At 41.2% G+C, this 14927-nt stretch overlaps 2 protein-coding genes across 4 annotated transcripts in view; both read right to left on the reverse strand.

Moving 5' to 3' along the window:
• The window catches only part of ATP5PF (ATP synthase peripheral stalk subunit F6), a 282601-nt gene that overhangs the window by 48198 nt on the left and 219476 nt on the right, over positions 1–14927 (reverse strand). The window lies entirely within an intron of this gene.
• APP (amyloid beta precursor protein) overlaps positions 4506–14927 on the reverse strand; it is a 181890-nt gene continuing 171468 nt past the window's right edge. For both annotated transcript variants that reach the window (XM_079299170.1, XM_079299169.1), the window contains 3 exons: positions 14368–14468; positions 11178–11324; positions 4506–5755 (listed from right to left, as the gene is read on the reverse strand). In XM_079299170.1, the coding sequence (XP_079155296.1) occupies positions 5654–5755; positions 11178–11324; positions 14368–14468 (350 nt within the window). In that variant the 3' untranslated portion in view covers positions 4506–5653. The remainder of the gene's footprint in view (positions 5756–11177; positions 11325–14367; positions 14469–14927) is intronic.

Genomic DNA, 14927 nt, shown 5'->3' on the forward strand with positions numbered 1-14927 from the left:
AAAAAAAAAAAAAAAGAGTTTATTAACAAAAAAACCCAAAAAACCAAACCAAACCAGACAACAACAAAAACCACACACACACACAAACAAACAAAAAAAAAAGGGGGGGGTGTGGCATGTGCTTACAATGCACAGGAAAGAACTGAGTAAATACTAGATATGAACTCCCAGAACTTACTCTCTACCCACACACACCAACAGCAGAACTGGAAAAAAAAAATAAAATAAAACCTCAAAAAAAGTCCAGGGAAGAAAAACACATGGTCTGAGTGCATGGCCCTAATAACAAAATGGTGAGTGTTCCCTTTTGTCTGCAGGAAGGGGAGTTCACACAGCAGCTACACAGGAGCAGAGAAGATGGGAAACCTGCTGAATTTCTGGTGTGGGTCTCCTCCTTGCAGCAGCCAAAGTTGGTGTATTTTAATGTCCTTTCTCCTGTTGGTTCAGCTCCTCCTAGGTCCTGGGTTCAGGGGTGATCCTGCCAGCAGAAAAATAAAAACAAGCGAAGCCGAAAAGAGTTCAAGGGAACAAAAAAGCCAAAAAGCTGCTGGGAAGATTCCCAGTACAGCCGCCAGACTAGGGGAAGGGAAGGGAAAAATCTTGCTTTAAGAAAGCAAAAAACCCACCAATCCAAGAAAAGTAATGATGCAGTGCCCTCAGTCCATGCTGTTGAGACAGAAAGACTGAACAGAGCCCCTGCCCAGCGTTCCCAGGCTCCTGCCCCACACCCTGGGTCATCTAAAATATACCACAGCCATTTCTGGGCATAAAGCAGATGACTGGGGAATAAAGTATCATCATAAAATCACCCCAAGACATCAGTCACCCTATGACCTAGGTAGTAGCCTATCTGAAACTGCTGTGGATGCTTTTCTTCAACAATCTTCCTTAGAGAAACTAGGTTACAAACACAGACCCACAGAATTGCCAGGGTTGGAAGGGACCTCTGGAGATGACCCAGTCCAACCTCCCTGGCAGGGCAGGGTCAGCTTGAGCAGGTGACACAGGAATGTGTCCAGGTGGTTTTGGAATGCCTCCAGAGAGGGAGAACCCGGGACCTCCCTGAGCAGCTGCTCCAGTGCTCTGCCACTCCCCATGGAAAGAAGTTCCTCCTCGTGTTGAGGTGGATCTTCTTGTGTTATAGTTTATAGCCATTACTCCTCACCCTGTGACTGAGCCCCACTGAAAAGTCTGGCACTGCCTTTCTGAAAACCCATTTTGAGGTATTTTCCTGTACTCAGACTTCTCCAGACTGAAGAGCTCAGCTCCTGTGGTGTCTCCTCACAACAGATGCTGAAGACCATACATGGGAAGCAGTACCTAGGGAGACTTGCTTTCTAAGTCAGTGTCCAAATTCATCTTTAACTAAGAATCCTATTAAAGCCAGAATATTTCATTACTTTGGCATAGATCTCAATACCTCTATTTGGAACCTTCAAAGACTGTGCTGTATTGTCAGCCAAATAAATTTCCCAGGACTCTAGAAAGCTGTGGGGAATATTCAGTGCTTGTTTCTTGCAGGAAGGAGGAGGAATAGATAATTGCTGGAAAGCAATGAGAGGGAAGAGCCATGGTAGCCTGACTTAATTGAGCCACTCATTTTCAAGTGATGGAAAAAGTGCAGAGAAATACAATCACACAGTGTTATTTGTAACCTGTTCTTATGTATCATTAGGGTGTTTTCATGCACGCTGCCTGGAGGCACTTTAACAGCACTTGCCTGCTGCCCACAAAATCCATTAGTTTAAACAATAAAAATGAGCCATTTGGCCACACAGTGAAGGCCCTAAAATTGCTCTGGTAAGTGCAGACACAATGAGGATGGAGACTTTGGAGCTGTGCAAAAATCATGAGAGACCTAGAGGAAAACACAGCTGCTGTGAGGCATTGTCTGCAAAGGAACACACAGCCCTGGCTTGCTTTTCCTAGAACACCATGTAGTCAGAGAAACACAGCACACACAGCACAGTAGACACCCTCAAGACCATCCAGTACAACCTTTAACCCAGCTCCATAATCCCCCCTAAACCATATCCCCAAAAGTTGGTTCTCCAGTTTGATTTGGAGGCAGACACTGAATGCAGGGCATGGCACAGTTTTAGGGTGGCTCCTCTGTGTGCCTGGCACTGTCTGAAGCTTCACCCTGCACCTGCTGCTCATTAACTGAGTGAACCAATGCAAGCCAGGCAAAGCAGGACCCCCTGCACACCCCAAGGGCTGAGGAGGCTTGGGCTGGCCCCCATCCCTGCCTGGCACCATCCTCCCTTGCCAGGGACCACCCTCACCAGCTCTGCTGATGGACCTGCAGTGCAAACACTCTCAAACCACCTTCTGTTGAAATGCACAGGCTAGAAAACTTCTCCCATTTAATCTATCAACTCAACAGACAGGGATATTTTTATTTTATCTCTGCCCCCACCTCTCCAAAAGGAATTTCCTCAGAGCTGGGAATAGCATTTTGTTTCCAGCCCACGGCTGCATGCATTGGCCCTGCCTGGTTTATTGCTGAAAAGGGTGATACCCAATCAATCCCACACTCAGAAGCAAGGCATTCAGCTACTGTCCTGTCTGCTTTTCTACTTTATGAGCCTGTCAAAAAGTTCTGTTCATACCTAATATAATCTTTCCACAATAAGGAGCTTGCATGGCTAGAGGTGGGCAGGATGCTGCCACTATTACTTGGGAACATCAGCTTCCAGAGTTGGAGCAGTTGTGGGAGTGTTTCCCTTGAAATTTTAGGAACGTTGTTCATGCCTTGTTCTTTCCATGCATGTCACAGTGTGCATTTATTGCCTTTCTTTCAGGGCAATCTGTGTGGAGGGAATCATAAAACCTGATCACTTAATCAGTGCATAAACCAGCAATTTATTAACAGCTCATGCACAAGCAGCATCTCACTGGACACATAACCCCACACCAGGAGGCTTGATTCTCTGGGAATTGCTGTTCAAAGCAATTGCACTTTTCTATAACTGGGATTGCATGGGATTATGGTATTATAAATGGGATTTGCTCTAAAGGCCAGTGACTCTCTGTATCTTATGGATTACTCCAGCTTCCTCTAAAAGGAATTTTGATAATACCTCTTTAATGAGACTAGGCTAAATTGAATTACATCCTGCCTTCCCATGAACTGGGATCTTCTTCTATGATACTAGACATGCACACAGAACACAGCCTTACGTATTCCCTTCTAGATGATATGTATAATCTATATAACTACACCTACACAAAGAGACACAAGCTTAAACCTAAATATTTGTAAAGGATTTTTTTTTTAGCAGTTTGGGACCTGAAATCCTCTGCTCATCACTACTGGCCCAACCAGTTCAGTTGTAAAACTGGAGAAGGTAAATCCTCTGGGGGTACTTTGTAAGTTGTTTTGTAACACACTGGTGCTCTACAGCCTGAAAATAACCAACCACTTCCAGTGCTCTGATCCCTTGAAAAGGATTCCCTTGACACAATAGGGATGAATAACAAAGGGAATAACCACTTGGCTGGTAACAGGCAATGGGAAACTCTGCAGTTTTTCCCATTACTGGTTCAGAGTAGTAGATGCCACCACCTCATCATCCTGAATGGCTTCTGAAACTCCCTGACCTGGTTGTTCCCTCACTGAACACCCCTCCTGGGTGTGTTTCAGGCCAGCAGCTCAATTACCTGAACAGGTGAGGTTTTGTGTAAGATCATGGATGGGGAAGGACTAGTGGGTAACAGGACTGGAAACTCATGTTTTCTCCTGTTGAATTCAGGAGTGACTGAGCTGTGCAGCCCCACAGCAGCCCTGCCTCACCCTGCTTGCTGACAAAAGCTGCAGCGAGGCTGAAGAGAGGCTGCCATGGCTTCACACAAACTGAGTGGAGGCTTTCCCTGAAGAGATCATTGTCTTTATTCTGCTCCTAGCTCTTCCCTCAGTTCTGCTTTATCTAACCATTCATTGTAGAAAAACAGAAATTAACTTTCTTTTTCACAAACACACCCCTCCAGTTTTATTCCAGAACCCATTTCCAACTTCAAACAGAGGAGTCTTTATTTTGGGCTGGGTACAAAAGCCAGGTTCATTTGCCCACTGTGGTCTCATCTCTCTTGGCAGGTGAGGCCTGTGGTGTGGGTTACTGTGCTCTCCCTGTGCCACAGGAGTGATCCTGCAGGGCCAGGAGCTGCAGGAAGCTCTCAGACAATGAAGAGAACATGCTGGGCTGGGAGTTATGTATCCCAGCTCACCAATGGCTTTGCCCTCCTCCTGCAGGCAAAATTCCTGGTGCTTCTCTCCTACCTTTCTTGGGCAGAACCAGGATGCAGCCTGGGAGCATCAGCACATTGCAAGGCATGGATCTTGCCAGCAAGCCAGCAGAGGTGTGGGGAGGAGAGGGAAGAGCTTGCTGGTGAATCACTCCAGGGGATGGCCAGGATAGTGGGAGCTGGGTTAGTCACCCATGTCGGGCTCCTCTGCACGAGCCAGGGTGGCTGCTTGGCACAGAAACGCACTACTACAACAGGGCTCCTCCAGGAATGTATTTATTTACATTAAAACACTGTTATACAAACTGAAAGTAAAAGAAAAAAAGAATAAAAATAAAAAGACATCTTAGAGGGGTAGCTGTGCCAAAAAGGTGCTCCCCACTTCCCGCCCTGTCTCGCTGCTGCCTTCCTTCTGCTCTGCTCCACCTGTCAGTGCAATCTCTGTAGGATCCCAACTCCCTCTCAGTGTGAACACCTATGTATTTTGTTTAAATGGCTGTCAGAACTCTCTGTTTTCTGCCTCCAAAGAAAACTCTTGCCCACACATTGTTTTCTTAATTTATTTATGTAACACAGTGTAGAAAGCTATCAATTCATAAGCAATGGCTCTGTACAATCATCCTGCAGAGGACCTCCGTTAATTTTTGGCCAGCAGGCACTTCTTCCCCCAGAAGTGCTCACAATTAACAGGGACTCTTTTTAATAATTTTTTTAAAGATCAAAAAGATACATGGAAAAGAAAATAAAAGTTTACCTTTCAATGCCTAAAGTGTGCACATAAAACAGGCACAAAGAAACAAATGTGTATTTTCATGATTTCTACATCACTAATACAGCAGGAGCAACAATCCGTACAATAAAATGCAGCTTCAGAGGAAAAGAATTTCAATAACTCATCTGAAATACTTTTTAAAAATGTTGGTTTACTTTAAAATGCATAGTGATCAGAAAAAAATGCTCAGCAAAGAGAAGCAGCTAAACCCCACAGACACAGAAAGCATCCCCCATCAATTCTTAAAGCATGTTTCAACTAGGACTTAATTTCTGTCACAAATCACAAGAATAATATACAACTGGCTAAGGAGCTACATGATAAATAATTGGGAAAGAGAATCTATCCATGCACTAGTTAAATACAGCTAACCTCTTTACAGTACACAAAAAACATTCATTAATAATGTAGTGTAAAGACTGAAATGTAAAGAGAAAGAGAGAGAAAATACATTACTGATTTTATTAATTCAAGTTCAGGCATCTACTTGTGTTACAGCACAGCTGTCAAAAGGCGAGAATGAGTAAATAATAAAGCAGAGTGTTTTTCTTTCTTTCCACATTACTCTATAACTGAACACCAATGGGCAGTGAAGCAATTATTCTTCTGTCCAGCTCATGAGGCTGCTATGATGTCCTAGTTCTGCATCTGTTCAAAGAACTTGTATGTGGGATTTTCGTAGCCATTTTGCTGCATCTTGGAAAGGTGGCGTTCCTCTGGTGTCACTGCAGCATCCACCTGTCAGGAGAGGGGACAACTGGGGTCACATTCCTGCTTACTTTACAGCACACCCTGTGTTTCCCCCCTTCACAGCTCTCCAAATATACTCTGTACCCTGTGTGTTCGGGCAGAAAGCATCCTCTGGCTCACTTTTGAACAGAAGATGATAACACACCAAGAACAACTCCACAACTCATTTTATTGCTGCAAGACTTGAAAACCAGCTGGCCAAAGGCAGCAGCATCAGCTTTGAAATTTGTTGTCTGGCTCAGGAAGCAACTCTCCAAACAAAAAAAGAGGGATGGAGTTTGCCTCTCTCTGCCAGTGCTTCATTAAGAGATTTTTTTCCCCCAGCATATATATCAATATCTATACTTGGGATCAATTTGGTCTTAAGAGAAAAGAGAAAGATCATTAAAAAGCTGAAGGCAGTGGCTTGAGTCTGCCTTCTGCCTGCATTGTGCTCCCAGATCTGTTCCAGATCAGTGGTGGTCTCAAAATAAAAATTAACTGGAAAAGATAAAATGAGGGTAGCAAAAAAAAAAAAGCCACAGCAGCCATGCATAAGGTGAGAAAAAAATCATATTGTACTCAGGAACACAGAACTCCTCTACCTCCAAGGCTGAGTTGAAACTTGACATGTCTGCACTGGTTTAAGTATTTATACTTAACAGAAATTGACCTTTCTTGATTACTTGGAAGACAGGCACAAAGCTCAGTTTTGACTTTTCCATTGAATACCTGCATCTTCACAAATTATTTTCTTCCTTCACTGAACATTACAATAATATAAAACTCCATCAAATTAGAGTGAGTGAGATCAGCCTCTAAATCTTAATTAGATATTTTACCTCTGCTGTATGAACTTAGTAGTTGTGTATTCAAAACCTACCAAATCCTGGCTATCTTGCTAAGCACCTATGAAAACAGTCTGCTTGTCAGTTATTTCATTTGCTACCTGATGTCTCCAGTTTTTGACAGCTCCTAAAAGCAAAGGTAAAAAGTGAATTTTACAGTGTCTAAAATCAGGAAGATGCCTAAAAGTCTACTATTAAATATAAGATATGAACATTTTCCTGTGGATTCCTGTAAGCAGTGACCTCCTGGAAATGACATCAAGTCACCTTCAGCAACAAACTAGCCTTTATGAGAAAGGAAAGTGTATTCTCTCAAGAAATCCTAACTTACTCTATCTAACCTTTTAATAAAAATGCAAAGGAGAAGTATTGATGTCTGATACCAAATTTAAATCTACTCTGCACTACTGGAAATATCTCAGTCTAGTGAGGAGAGAAGATGTTGGTAAGTTGTTCCCTCATACCCTGGAGAAAGACTGAAGGTATGTTCTTCCCATGCTTGGGACTAACAGGCTGTTCAGCTTATTTTTGAGCTGTTCTTTCATTGTGGCAGATTACAACACAGTATTGAACACCTTTCCCACAGTCCCACCAGAAAATGACTCCTCTCAGAGCCATCCCCACTTTATATGCTCTTTTATTTGCTATTTAAGAAATGGTTCTCTGTGTGGCACTTCAATGCATTCAATTACTCAGATGAGCTGCTAACCCCAATTCTGATCCATTTTCCTATCTATGCCCCTTTTTATGTCCTGACTCTCAAATTGCATTTTAAATCAACACTGTATCTCCTATCAGATGTGTTTTTCTTACACAGTAATTTGAAATATCCAACTTAAAGGTTATATATCACTCTGTATGTTGCTCACAAGCTGTTGTGAAACTCCTCACAGCTGGGAGCCCTGAGACTTTCATCACTCCTTGACTCCTGTGGGCAAGGAACAGGATGCCAGGCAGAAAGGATCACTGACACTGTGCTCCTTGTGTTTCAAATTCTGCAATATAACTTGGACTTTTATTACTGTCATTCACAGGCTTTTTATCCTTCTTTTTTTTTTTTTTTAATTGCATTGGCAGTACTTCTCTTAGGCAATGACCCCCAAACCCACCTATTTTTTCAACTCCTGTGACATGCTTTTAGGCAGCAAGATCATATAGGCTGTTCTTGCATTATCTCCTTTGTTTGAGAAACAAACAAAGACAGAACAGTTTTTTGCTTTCCCTGGCCCCTCCCTCTCCAAAAGTGACAACCTTTTTCTTCTGAAGGATGCCAAGCCCATGTGCATGCCAAGTGCTCAGCTTGGCTGATGACAATCATTTTGATCCATCAAGGACAGAAGGAGAAAAAGATTAGAAAAAAAGAGGAAGGACAGTAGAAAAAGACAGAATTTTTAATGCCTTTGCATAACTGCAAAAAAATTTTGCTTTGATAAAACCAGTTTCTAGTGAAAATCCATTAAACTCTGAAATATGACATTTATAGATAAAGGGGATATAGTGAAGCTCCAGTTGCAGTCTTAGCCAATTTTTTTCTTTTTAAATTTCCCTTTCAGCCTTAAAAAAAACTAGTTCTGGTACCTCATCTCCTTCCTGTAGCTCTCTGCTTCAGGGTAATCCATCTAACTACCAACCTACATGTGTTATCACTCATCCTGAGTGTCTTCTATTCTGCTTTATCCATTTTGATGCTACCCAACTCTTCACATTCCTTACAACCTCTGGCCTAGGTACCACTCTGCCAAATGACATGTTTTGAACCCAATTATCTCCTTGTCAGTAGATTCCCAAAGCCCCTCACCATTTTAAGAAGCTTTTTGTGTCCCTTTTGGAGGTGGCAGAAGCTGAACACAGCATGTAAGAGCCGTAGGTGCTCTGGTTCAACACCTCTCTTTTCTATGATGTGATGTCTCTTGAAAAAACACTTCAGTCAGGTAGGTAACCTCTTGTCAGACTGTTTGTGCACCTGTCCCCTTCAGCAATTTCAGTGCCTGCCCCATGCTGCATAGCCCTCCTGTTGTCACTGCTGGAGGTCCTGCCTCTGTCAGACAGCAAATAGCTCTGAACAGGAGATGCTCAAAGAGGAGAAGCTGAGACAGTAAGTGGTTGCCCAGCACACAGCAGATGTGAGAATCTCTGTTATGCCTCCTGCTTTCATGGACTAAATAATCTCCTGCAGACAGCTAGGGTGGGTGCATCCACAAAAAAACCTTTCAAAATATTTGTTGGAGCCCCTGTGTGCACATGCAATGAGAATTTTCAATCTCTCTCAGTCATTTATTTACTTAACTATGAAAGTTTTTTTTGCCTGGGGAGGGAGAACAACTTTGGAACATTTCTATTTTCAGAATAGGGAAAAAATGACATTCTAAATAGGACAAGCATATCCATTCTCAGAGCTTAAAAAAAAGCTAACAGGATTTTTAATAACTTATTTTATTAAAAAAATCATAGTGAAATGACAGAGTACAACAGAGGTGCCTTTTTGGAAGACAAGAACAGGTGGAACAAGACCTGTTTTGTAATCTTCCATTATCACTGGGTTAAATTCACACAGTAACTTCTGACACACACAAAGAGGTGGCAAATTAGTTAAAATACACTCAACCAAGCTAAAGTTGATGAATAGTTATTTTTACATCAACTGATTTTGCTATTCCATGCCTTCTGTGCACAGTATACTAGAGATGGGCTCTAGCTAAATAAATTAATTCTCTTTAGAATGCAACAGCTTAATTTTGAAGACATTTTAGTATTAAACATCATTGGTATATGGCTCTTTTGTACTCCTGTTTTTTTATGTTCACACAATACAAGTACTACAAAATTTTTAGCAACTTAGGACCAAAACAGATGCTGTGCCTTTCTTGCAGGCACTAAGTTCATTGAGGCTGTGCATCTGTGAAGACACAGAGTAAGTCAGGCAGAAGGAGGAATCCTGGCTGCTAATGCCAGCAAATCCACAAGGTGACATAATCTACAGTGTGATACTACAAATCCACTAATACTCTTGGTACATCTGCATGCTAAAGCTTTATGGTTCTATCTATAAAATTTTTACAGATAAAAATCACTTAATATTTATTAAGTGATGCTATTATTTTGACATGAATTACTTATTCAACTTGTGCATGTTATTTCTAGGCCAACACTTCTAAATTCACTGTTACCAAAGATAGCTTGTCCAGGATCATCTTTGCTACATCATTCTATCAGGCAAAACCCACCAGGAATTGTAAGGTTGTAGTGCAATAATGATATATTTACATTCAATGTCTGATTTGGGGCTTTGGCCTAGCAAGGTTCCTGGTTTTTCCATTCTCACTAAATTCGTCCAGAGAGTCTCTGGTGGCACAACCGTTGGCAGCAGACATCAGCTTGGTGGATTAATACTTAGATCTGCTTCAATTTTCTACAAAATGGGCTGAAAGCTATCACATCAAAAGCTAAAGTTGAGATTCCTGTTTGCTGTCTCTTCTGCCTGCTGCTCCAAAATTTTGCACAGGTAGAATCTGTGCAAAACACCCTCACACTGTGATCTTCTGACCATGTCTCTCTGGAAGGTTTCAAACCCCATGGATAACCACAGTGTGGACACAAGGATGCACAAGCACAGGCTCAAGACAAAGGCTCACACAAATAATTCCTAAGACCCTTCCTAATCCCAGACAATGGAATAAATGCATCATGAAGTATGTGTGTCTCCAGCAAGACCAAAGCAAGGTTCATTTGATAAAGATGAAACCTACATAAACTATGGACTTGATCAAGACTTCAGTTACAGTCAAAAATGTAAAATACCAATTCTAAAAGGCAAAAATATACAAGTGTCTCAAGTGCTTACTAATACAAGTACTACCTCCAAACCAGACACTCACAGCAAATTAAATAGGAAGAAAAAGAGTTACATGAACCCCTTCCAGTTCTCATAATGAAGTTCTTCTGCAGTACAGAGATCTTAAAGCCATGAAACAGATAAAATATTTTACATAACTGTAAATTGACCACAAACTTCCTTGGCAGACTGAGAAGACACAAGGATTTCCATCTTGAAAATCCTATATAAGAGTCTTAAATGCTATTTGTTTCTCAAAATCATGAGTTTCAGAGTAGCCATAAATCCAAAGATGTTCATGGCAACAAAAAACCTGGATTAGAGAACAGAGAGCAATAAAATACCTGTCTAGGGAAAATCCTTTCAGTGCACATCACAAGCTATAGGAGGGCTAGTCTCAAACATTAAAGCTAAATAAAGAAATTGGCGTGTGAATTCCCAACAGTAAAACCAGATTCTCTCTCTTGCACAGTATCTTCTCACTGGCTACTGTCAAACTTCTTAAAAAATGAACTTTCACATTATGAAGTTATTGGTCTGGAATAGTTGCAGAAGAAAGTTTTGTGGTTTTGCACTCATTTTAATATGTCTGAATTTAATAAATAAAGCAAATTGATTCCATGCTGATGGATGTAACACTGCCAACAAAGCCAAAACCACAGTTTCTTCCTTTGTAAATTAATATTTATAGAGCAGTGTGTTGATTCTGTTGCACAGGTGACACCAGTTGTGCTTGGAAGTCTTTTCTTACCTCCACAACCCCATGATGAATAGATGTGTACTGCTTCTTCTTCAGCATCACCAAAGTAATGACAATCACTGTTGCTATGACAACACCTCCCACCATTAGTCCAATGATGGCACCTTTATTTGAACCCACATCTTCAGCAAAGAACACCTACAAAAGAAAAATAAAGGAAGATGGCTAATAAAAAGCTCACCGAACATTTGACTAACCTGCCCTGCTGCCACAGCAATACAAAGACTATTGAAGCATCAGTAATTAAATGGTACTGCATGTCTTTTTAATTACTCAAACCTGGATCACTGTGCCACAAAGCTCTGGAAGCTGGAGAGGAGCAATCTGGGACATACACACGGCCTGTGCTGTAGCAGTGCTGTGCTAAAGGGGGACTCAGCTAGTAGCTCCCCTTTCTCCTTGAGTAAGCTAGTCAAGCTAATTGCAGAGTGATAGGCTTGAGTGGATTAAGCACATTTCATTATTTTCAGAATGTGAATCATGAGTGTGGCCATAAATTTACACCTGTGTGGCCTGCTTGGGCTACGATGCATTTTCTCAATACAGAGGAGTGAAGGACCTGCAGCACTACAGTGAAACTTGCATGCAACCAGCTGGGAGAAAATTCTCACACCAAAGGAGTGAGAAAAAAAACCTATCACTGATTTAAGTGACTAAGGAGTGCTTCAAGATTTTGCAGGGTAAATAGAATAAGCTTGATGATGTACTTCTGTGAGACCTAGGAGATAAAGGTTGTGTGAAAACCAGAGAAAATTCACTTGAATTTTATACAGAGGACAAGAAGATGGTTTACTATGCATATAATAAGACTGGCTTTTATAAGCAGGAGCAGGTATGCAAAATGGGTGGTTGTTTTCATTGCCCTATTCTGCATTCAAAGAATACATAGGATTATTTCACATCTGAGCATATATTACAATCCTTTTATTTGGATGCCAACAGCAGGCAATTTTAATTATTATCACTATTAATATTATTGTTATCACTATTTTAAACCAAAATGGGCAGAAAGGATTACAGAATAAATTACACTCACAGAGTTGTACAACTACCACACGCTGAAAGACTAAATACTTCAACAAGTATTTAACAAAAATGCAGAGGGAAGCAAGAAACCAGCTGAGAATTATAATGAGCTGTATAACATTTGCACTCTTTAATAAACATGACCTTCCTCAGAAAGGTATTAAGGCATGCAGTATGAATATTTATTGTTCCTAGATACAAGCAAGAACTGTGTTAAAACAAAGTTAAAAATCCACTAGAAAGTCCAGACAATGGATAGTGTTGGCATAAGCCAGTGCAAAGTAGCAACTTCTACCAAGAATTTTAACTGCCTAGGACTGAAATTGAGTTTCTTATAGTAACTGAATTGCTCATCTCAATAGCACTGTGAAATGCCCCAGTTAATATACATGCAGAGGAGAGGAATGCCTTAAGCACTCTGAGCCATGAAAATCAACTTAATGTACAGTTCCAATGTGAACCTCCATAAAGGAGAAAATAAATGCCATTTCAACCCGATTCAGAGGCCTGCATGTAAAATACAATGTTCAGCTGAATTCAAAGCAATATCCTTAGGAGACAGTTTCAGCAAATTATACCAGGCACAGAATGGAAGCACAGTTCAAAGTGTTTTCTGCTCCCTGCTTTTGAATTAACATTAAACAGAGGGGCATTGGACAGGACATGGTGTGTGGCAGGGAAGCAAAGCCCTGTAAGCATCACTGCAGTACTTGCTCAGCAACACCAGAATCCATGCTCAGTCTCAATTGAAAAGATAACCTAGAAGACAGCTCACTAATTTTTAAATAGTGGTTGTACCTATCAGTAAAAAGTATGACAATAATAGCTGTGAAAAGCTGGAGAGGTCCCATTTTAAGCATGACACAGATTCCCATGTGCAGGGACTGCAATGCCCTCCTCTCATCAGCCACCATGGCATGGGGAGCTCCCAGCACCCAATTCTTGAGATGGTACTGACACACTAAAGGGTGCTGCTGAAAACTATGACAACCAGTAACTATTGTGTCTAGCACATGTTCCTGCAACTTCCTCCCCTTCTACACCCTGCACAGGTTTGCTCCATTGGCATGTTTAACCTCACTGAGCTAAGCATGCCAGACTTCCCCAAATTAGTGCTAATGCATTTTGGATTAACTCATCAAACTGGGAATTCTCAGCTCTTGGCATTAAAGAGATGGCAGAATATCTTTTCACAGAGTGATTGTCTAGCTCAAATGCAAATTTGAGTCCCATGTTAATTTTGATTTTCAGCACTACTTAGCTTTAAGAATATATTAAGGAAAAAAAGATTTCAAGTTTAATATCAAGATATTGAAAGCTATGGAACTGAAACCTAATCACATAATATACCTTTAAAAAGAAGAAACAGAACAGCTTTATAGTCAACATTGCTGTCTGGGCTCTTCACTGCTCATCAAGCAAAAAAAAAAAAAAAAGCTTTTAGAAGATGCTTTTCTTACCAACAGTGCTTTTGGTTGTCATTTTTATGTTCATAAGAAACACAGTTCAAATCAGGAACAGTATTTTGCTCCTACCCTGTTAATTTCCCCTGTTAATAATAACTTCATATACTTTAAGGAACAAAACACACAGATACAACCAAACACAAACTAAAATTAAGGCCAATGGAGAATCTCCTTTTATCCCAAGCAGCCATTCTTGTGAAAGGTTATGCTCCATGCATGCACTGCTACCATCTGTTTTGATGGGAAGGACTATATTCCTGGAACAGCATCATCTGTTTCTTGCTGCACTGTGCTATATGTCTCTGCTTTTCTTTTTTTTTTTTTTTTTAACTCAGCATTTTCCTTCCTCTGTATCCCTTGTTTGATACAGAGAGACTATGAGATAGATGGACTATGGGACAAGTATTCTCTTTATAAGCACATTCAGTGACATGGCAGTGCAAGGACAGGAACTGCTGGAATTTCCTCTCATATGAGGCTCAGTGACTTTCCATCCTCTCTGGTGACATCATTCCAGGTTTACTCTCATTGAAGAAAAAAACAGAAAAATCCTAATCTTTTCACATGACAACTTTTTGTTGGCACTTTCAGTGTCCACATCACTCAAGCCATAGCCACAAGTGACTCACTAGCTCAAGATGGAATCAGCATCTCAAAATGCAGGTGTGGAAAGCAGTTTGATCACTCACCAGCTTTTGATGATGAACTTCGTATCCTGAGTCATGCCGAAACTCTGCATCCATCTTCACCTCAGATATCTCTTCTGTCTTAACATTGGTCAGCCCAGAACCTGCATTGCACCACAAAGACCATTCATTAAAGTCAGGATTCAGATTCAGGAAGATTCTGTTTAACCCCATTGCTGGAGAGCAGGAGGCAACAGTGCCATTCACATGGAGGTGTGGTGCAATGTGAAAGGGAACTGGGAGGAAAGTGAGGTACATCTGGTGTTTCAGACCCACTGAGGTGACACAGAACGAGCTGAAGTTTCTCCTCTGTTAAATGATCCTTAATCCTCAGCAGCTCTATTGGTACAGGCACCAAAGGCTTCCAGCATCAAACACTGCATGAATTAAACTGTGAGGGACCTCCTGAGTTGGCTCACAGGCTGCATACAGATCTGCTCTGGCAGCTTCTTCAGCAATGTCAAGAAAATTTGTTGTTTAGGCCAAAATCTTCCTCCTCCCTCAGCTCAAGCTGCTGTGAGGAAAAAACAAAATACTCATGGTGTGAGTAAGAGAACTCCACA

The sequence above is a fragment of the Erithacus rubecula genome, assembly GCF_903797595.1.
Source record: "Erithacus rubecula genome assembly, chromosome: 1".
In the NCBI taxonomy this organism is placed as follows: Eukaryota; Metazoa; Chordata; class Aves; order Passeriformes; family Muscicapidae; genus Erithacus; species Erithacus rubecula.